A 7632-nucleotide genomic window follows, 5' to 3' on the forward strand; every position below is an offset into this window, starting at 1 on the left:
ACTGTTTCTGCAATTTTGGAAAAGCTTCAAGAGAATAAGGTTTGACCATCTCGTGAGTCCAGTTATCAGAACTTCTATTATCAACTAAAGAGACACTAAAAGCTGACTCCAACTTTGGTCTCTTGGGTGGTGGTAGCTTGGCTTCAGAATTACCACTAGGGGCACACTTATTTCTTGCAACAAAATCCATAATCATGTTATTTGGAAATTCCAAATGATGCTGAGGATTGCATGAATTTACATTTTCAGATCCATCCAAACTAAAAACACATGCCGAGCACTCTGAAGTGAACAATTTATCCTTATTGAGAGGTCTTGTAGGAAGTTGAGGCTGCTTCAATGGTTTCTTCCCTAACATTTGACAGCAATTTTCACCTTGATCAACGAAGCATGAACTAGGCTGGGCCATAGAAGCTTTACCACGAAGCTCATATTGCTGCCTAAAATGTTTGAAATTCTGTTGAAAATCCAACTTCTGGGGTTGACATTGCCTTATATCTCCAAGGCTTGAACTAGAGGTCAGGACAGGAAAAAGATTGGAAACATCTGAAATTTCCCTTGACAGATGTTGAGATTGCAGCAAATTTGAAGATTCAGATTGGAGGGATTTTCCCGTTGTAGTATGAAATGCCATAGACTCATTTTCTGGGTAGTCCTCGAATAACCTCTATATTTTAACATATCCATCTCCCCTGCCAAAGTAGTCAATCAAATAGGTAAACACTACATTATTGAAAGTAAAAATAATCTAGCAGAAAAAGGAAAACAAAAGCAAAAGTGTGCATACACGCATTGAACTTAGAAAGAAATCAAAAACTTATACAAACATACAATCATTTGCATGCCGCTGAGGAAAGAAGGAACAATTTGATTTGGAGCTAGCTTCCAGATTGCATACCCCACCAGAAACAGGAAAGTCAGAAAACAAATCTTTATCACTACATGTAGTGATTGATGAACAGTTATCAGGCGAAAAAACTTTCTCTTGAATAACAGAACGGTGAGATAGCCCACCGTTTGGATATCCATATTTGTTGTTTATAGTCATTGAACAATAATTTGTGGCATTTATGATAGGACCAGCCACTTGAAAAGCAAGTTTCGCTAGACTTCCTACAAATGGACAACAAGTTGAACATTGCTGTCAAATGTTAGGGAAGAAACCATTGAAGCAGCCTCAACTTCCTACAAGACCTCTCAATAGGGATAAACTGTTCACTTCAGAATATTCGGCAGGTCTTTTTAGTTTGGATGGATCTGAAAATGTAAATTCATGCAATCCTCAATATCATTTGGAATTTCCAAATAACATGATTATGGATTTTGTTGCAAGAAATAAACGTGCCCCTTGTGGTAATTCTGAAGCCAAGCTACCACCACCCAAGAGACCAAAGTTGGAGTCAGCTTTTAATGTCTCTTTAGTTGATAACAGAAGTTCCGATAACTGGGATCACGAGATGGTCAAACCTTATTTTCTTGAAGCTTTTCCAAAATTGCAGGAACAGTCAGAATCTCCCATTTCTTGTATCTATTCTGATGTTAATATATCAGGTGAGCCAGACCCTAATATGCATACTCTTTGCAACTATACTATTGCTGCTGATAATGAGGGCATACAAGACAAAATTGGGTTCAACCAGGAGGCTGTGATAAATGCTACAAAGAAAGTTATTAAGCCTTATGATTCAAATCCAGTGCTTGATTCTATTAGTCAGAAGAAGACTGATGACACATCTGAACCGATTTTCAGTAGTGAAATAATTTGCTCTGAAGACTTAGAAGTTGTTCATATATCAGATGAGCCAGAGCCCAATATGCTTACTCTTTACAACTACACTATTGCTGCTGATAATCAGGACATACAAAAAAAACTTCGGTTCAACCAGGAGGCTATGATAAATGCTACAAAACAGTCATTGAGCCTGATGATTCAAATCCAGCTGTTGATTCTATAAGCATTAGTCGGATGAAGACTGATGATACATCTGAACCAATTTTCAGCAGTGAAATAATTAGCTTTGAAGACATAGAAGTTGTTAATATAACAAATGAGCCAGACCCCACTATGCATACTCTTTACAACGATACTATTGCTGCTGATAATAAGGCCATACAAGACAGAACTGGGTTCAACCAGGAGGCTGGGATAAATTCTACAAACAAAGTCATTGAGCCTGATGATTCAAATCCAATGCTTGATTCTATAAGCATTAGTCAGATGAAGACTGATGATACATCTGAACCGATTTTCAGTAGTGAAATAATTAGCTCTGAAGACTTAGAAGTTGTTAATATATCAGATGAGCCGGACCCCACTATGCATACTCTTTGCAACGATACTATTGTTGCTGATAATAAGGGCACACAAGACAGAACTGGGTTCAACCAGGAGGCTGGGAAAAATGCTACAAACAAAGTCATTGAGCCAAAAGCTGATCAACAAATGGAAAAAAAGTTCTCAAATGCAACAGTTAATATTGTTTCCTTAACTGAGATTTTCACTAGTAATCAAATAAAAGAACACATTATGAGTCTGAGAAAGAAATTTATTCAGGTTAGTACACCATCTTCTAGTGTTTTCTATTACTTTGATATGTTTGAGTTCTACTCTTTTGAGTATATTTAGCATATATAAATTGATGCTTCTTATAGCAGAATACGTTTGAGGAAGAAACGGGAATGAATGCTAACACATGCCATTTATGTTCAATGCAAAAGCTATTTTTTGAACCAGTGCCCATTTATTGCTTCTGTTGCGACATCCGCATCAAGCGAAATGCATTCTATTATTATAAAAAAGCAGAAGAGTTTGATACACAGAATTGCTTTTGCACCTTGTGCTATAAGAATTCTCGAAGCGGGCACATCACATTCAATGGGGTATCTGTTTCCAAGACACTTCTTGATAGAAGGAGAAATGATGAAGTAATTGAAGAAGCGGTAAGTTTAATCTCCCTGCACTATAATTCAGCTTTATATAGAGAACTATAAACTCACTCTTTTTTACTATTTTTTCTTATAGTGGGTACAATGTGATAAATGCAAAAGATGGAAACATCAAATATGTGCACTCTATAACAATAAAAGAGAGTTGGATTGCGGAGATGAGTACATATGTCCTATACGCCGCTTAAAGGATATTGAAAATGGAATGCATGTACCCTTACCAAAGACTGCTATTTTTTGTGCCAAGGACTTGCCAAGCACCATGCTCAGCGAGCACCTTGAGAAAAGACTTTTTAGTCGGCTCATGCAAGAGAGAGAAGATAGGGCAAAAGTTGAAGGGAGTGAAAATTTTGATGAGGTAAGATGGAGTATACTGTTCAATTGAAGTGGTTGAATACCTATGTTACCGCAATAACATGCATGCACATAAACTTACATGTTTTAACGTTTTCTTATTCTTATGCAAGAAAGTAAATTGAAAGTAATAGTAAACTAATAATCTTCCGTAAAAGAACTCCAGTACTAAGAAACATGCAAGATATTATTCTTCTGATATTATTGTTATTGATCTTTATCAATTGCTTTTACCTATATCCTTTTATAAAAAAATATATATAAAAATATATATTTTCTGATTTGCCATATACTACTCCAATTTGCCAGGTTTTGGCAGCAGAAAATCTAACTGTTAGAGTAGTATTATCTGTTGACAAACAATTGAAAGTGAAGAACGAGTTTTGGGACATCTTTTTTGGAGGAAAACTATCTTGCTGAGTTCCCTTATAGATCAAAAGTAAGTACAGAGGTTAATAGATGATTAAATGTATTTCCAATTGTTTCTAGAGAACTAAACCTCTCATCTTTTATTTTAAGTTATTCTTTTGTTTCAGCAGATTGAAGGAGTGGATGTATGCCTTTTTGGAATGTATGTCCAGGAGTTTGGCTCGGAATGTGGCTACCAGAATCAGTGTTGTGTATATATTTCATATCTTGATTCTGTTAAGTATTTTAGGCCTGAAAGAGCGGCTATGAGTGGAGAAGCTCTTCGAACCTTCGTTTACCATGAGTTATTGGTATGTTGAATATAAATTCTGCTGCTAATTACTTGCTCCTTGTTTTTGTTAGACCACATTTCACCTTGGGTTCATTTACTATGTCAATTAAACCAACAAAAATAAACTCTTAATCCTTCTATTTGTTCTATTTACGTTTTTCTTTTTCTTTTTCTATCATTAGATTGGATACCTTGATTTTTGCAAGAAACGAGGCTTCACAACTTGCTACATATGGGCCTGTCCTCCGTCGAAGGGGGAAGATTATTTACTATATTGTCATCCTGGCAATCAAAAGACTCCGAAGAATGATAAATTACGGCACTGGTATTCCCCACAGAGAGTAGCAGATCAATTTTGCTTATCAACATCCAATTCGTTCTGCAAAATCCATGAGATCACAAGCTTGATTCAGTAAGCGAGACTTCAATAACAAAATTATAGGAATTGAAGAACAAAACAAGTAGAAACTCCATTGCATACATAAATTTGTTTAAATGGTAAAAAAGCTTCCAACACATCAACACTGACATGACCACTGATCATCAATGATACAGCTGGTAAATCACGAAACAGATTCCCACTAATCTTTAGGAAGCACTTTCTATGCAAAACAAAATCAAAAGTCTTTCTTTTGTACTGTAAAGATCTCATTTGCTGATGGCACTTTGATAGAAATGCAAACTTTAAGTATGTGATAAGAAGGAAACTTTAACTGTAAATGTACCACATTAGGACTATTCATCGAACACCTAAATTGCAAGAGAAATAAAGGATAGCAAATTTACTTGAAATGGTATAGGTGGTGGATTTTCAATTCCGGGTATTTTCAAATCAGAAGATCACTTGAAGGTGCAGAGAGATTATCCTAAATTTTCACATATTTCAAATTCAGCAAACAAAAAAAGAATTGTAAAGAAGACTAGGAAATCAAGTACATCACCGAAAAATGCTAATTCACATGAAGTGGAAAATAATAGTTTAAAAATGCGGATTACATTCTAACCTTGGTACTCTTCAAATCCGAAAATCTTCTCTGGAAATTCGATCGAATTATACTGTAACAGTTGTGATTACAAGGAGGACAGAAAAAAAAGAACCATAACCCAGAACACTACAAACATAGGTTTCCAATTGCAGCTTATTATACTAATCGGTTAAACTTTACCAAAACTCCCTAAAATATTATTCAAATTGCAGCTTACTAAATTTATCATGCATGCACAAGTGCAAAACTCCCTAAAATATTATTCAAATTACAGCTTACTAAATTTATCATGCCAACTTTTTTAAAAGAAAGGGGCATTCCAACTTTCCAATTGAAAAGGGAAAAAGCATTTTTTTAAAACTCCTAAAATAACTGCATGATCAAAATAGAGACTCACCGTATGAATTCAATTACTTGCCAAGAAATGAAAGGAATTAGGGGAACCATAACCCAGAACTAACTGAACGCTAAAAACATAGGAACAAAAGGTTCTCCCAAAAGGAAAGAAAGTTACATTACAAAAAAGACAAACATCATCAGATTCAGATGTTCCTTCTTGTATGTTTCTCAAAGCTTGACAAAAGCAAAACACAACTGGTCGTTGAGTCTAAAAGACCACAAACAGTATCGTTGACTTGGAGATTATTATTACAAACACGGGCAATCCAGCAAGCCTTTGATTCTGTGATAGGATAAACCTACCCAAAGTACAAAATCAGCAGAAAGGGGAAGGAGGACAAGAAAGGATTCGAGAGAAAGAGATGAGAAAAGGAAACGTTCTTTATTCACTGAGGAGTATATTCAATAGTCCTTTATAGTTACATTACAAGAGATCCTATTTATACATGTCATGTTGCCCACCCAATGTGGATGTCACTAACTACTAACTTATAATATTCTCATCTAACTACATCTCATTACATGTAAACCTTTTGGGCCTTCTAATTACTCTTCTAGTTCTCCTCTCAGCAATGCTATCCACTGTTGCATTATTATTCTCTTCTTCTCCCTGTTGGGCCTCAATTCGCTGTTGGTGTTGGTGAAGACGACGAGTAATGCGAATGGGAATGGGAGATCTTTTCTTTTTACGTCCCCACAGTAATGGGATCACAGAGCATCGACTTTGCAACTTCAAGATCTGAGTTGAAAGTTCAACGAGGATTTGAGCTACTTCATCCTCCTTCGATCTTGTTGTTAACGTTGTTGTCCCATTACTCGACGATGGCAATTCAGCCTTGTCAACAATTTCACCTTTGCTTCTCCTCTTTGATGATGTACCTTCTTCCATGGACTTGATCACACGAAAGTCACATGATGATGATGATGATGAACCTTTGTGTTTCTTTGATGATGATGAACCTTCATTGAGAACAGAACAATCTCTCAATATTTCATCACACGGTTCCCTCATCTTTCTCTTCCCACATTGTTTCTGTGATGAATTTGAACTTTTTTTCTTCATTGCCTTGCCTTTGCAGATTAAAGAATAACTGCTACTTTCTTTTCTTCTCTTCTCTTTTGAATTTTGATTCTTTCAGAGCTCAAAACACTCATCAGGGAGGGACCTATTTATGCACCTCACCTCACCTCACCTCAACTCAACTCTTGGGGGCAAAAAGAGAGGTAAAATAACGGATCCTTTCTCTTCTTCTCTGGATTTGAATTGATATTGCCATATCAAGTAGGATTATTCAGAAGTTTGATATAGATTTTTTTTATTTTTTTTGATAGCCTGATATAGATTTAATTTCTATATGATTGGATTTGAATTGATATTGCCATATCAAGTAGGATTATTCAGAAGTTTGATATAGATTTTTTTTTTTTTTTTTGATAGCCTGATATAGATTTAATTTCTATATGATTGGATTATTTATTAAGAATCCTTTCGTATCTCTTTTTATTTTTTGGTATCCTAAGTATTTTTCATTTTTTGCGTGTTTGGAAGCAGCTTCTGAAAAAAAAAACAAATTTTGGAAAATAAGATTTCTAACTTTTGAAAAAAGTCAAAATGTTATTATATTTATTTTATAATACTTTTAAAATATTGATCCAAATGTTAAAGAATTCTTTTCTATGGATTTGAATTCCTTTTTTTTCCATTGCCATTGCAGATTAAAGAATAACGGCTCCTTTCTTTTCTTCTCTTTTGAAAAAATAAAATAAAAATAAACTAAATCTTAATTTTGAGAGTAAAGGCGCAAACTAAAAATCTGAGTTGCAAACTAGTTAATATTGTCATATCTAGTAACAAAAGAAAGGGATATTTTGAAGTTTGATATAGATTTCCTTTCTAAAAAAATGAGATACCACTTGAAGTTTATCGGAGACGAGAGATTCGATCTCGTGAAGGAGCGTTAGGGTTTCGGTTTGCGCCATTGGAACAGAACAAATGTTCGTTTTCCCGCCGTTTTCTATTTATACATGTCATGTTGCCCACCCAATGTGGATGTCACTAACTACTAACTTATAATATTCTCATCTAACTACATCTCATTACATGTAAACCTTTTGGGCCATCCTAATTACTCTTCTAGTTCTCCTCTCAGCAATGCTATCCACTGTTGCATTATTATTCTCTTCTTCTCCCTGTTGGGCCTCAATTCGCTGTTGGTGTTGGTGAAGACGACGAGTAATGCGAATGGG

At 35.2% G+C, this 7632-nt stretch overlaps 1 protein-coding gene across 1 annotated transcript; it reads left to right on the forward strand.

Annotated features, from left to right (window-relative positions):
• The first annotated feature begins 1148 nt into the window (after positions 1-1148).
• LOC133305068 (histone acetyltransferase HAC12-like) lies at positions 1149-4110 on the forward strand. The gene is made up of 6 exons (XM_061505193.1): positions 1149-1749; positions 1857-2554; positions 2656-2940; positions 3023-3304; positions 3840-4019; positions 4072-4110. Exons 1-6 carry the CDS (start codon positions 1149-1151, stop codon positions 4108-4110), a joined length of 2085 nt encoding a protein of 694 aa, XP_061361177.1.
• Positions 4111-7632: the final 3522 nt, after the last annotated feature.

This window comes from Gastrolobium bilobum, unplaced genomic scaffold (genome assembly GCF_033153095.1).
Source record: "Gastrolobium bilobum isolate Gb01-03AN ecotype WA unplaced genomic scaffold, APGP_CSIRO_Gbil_v1 utg188511, whole genome shotgun sequence".
Taxonomy (NCBI): domain Eukaryota; kingdom Viridiplantae; phylum Streptophyta; class Magnoliopsida; order Fabales; family Fabaceae; genus Gastrolobium; species Gastrolobium bilobum.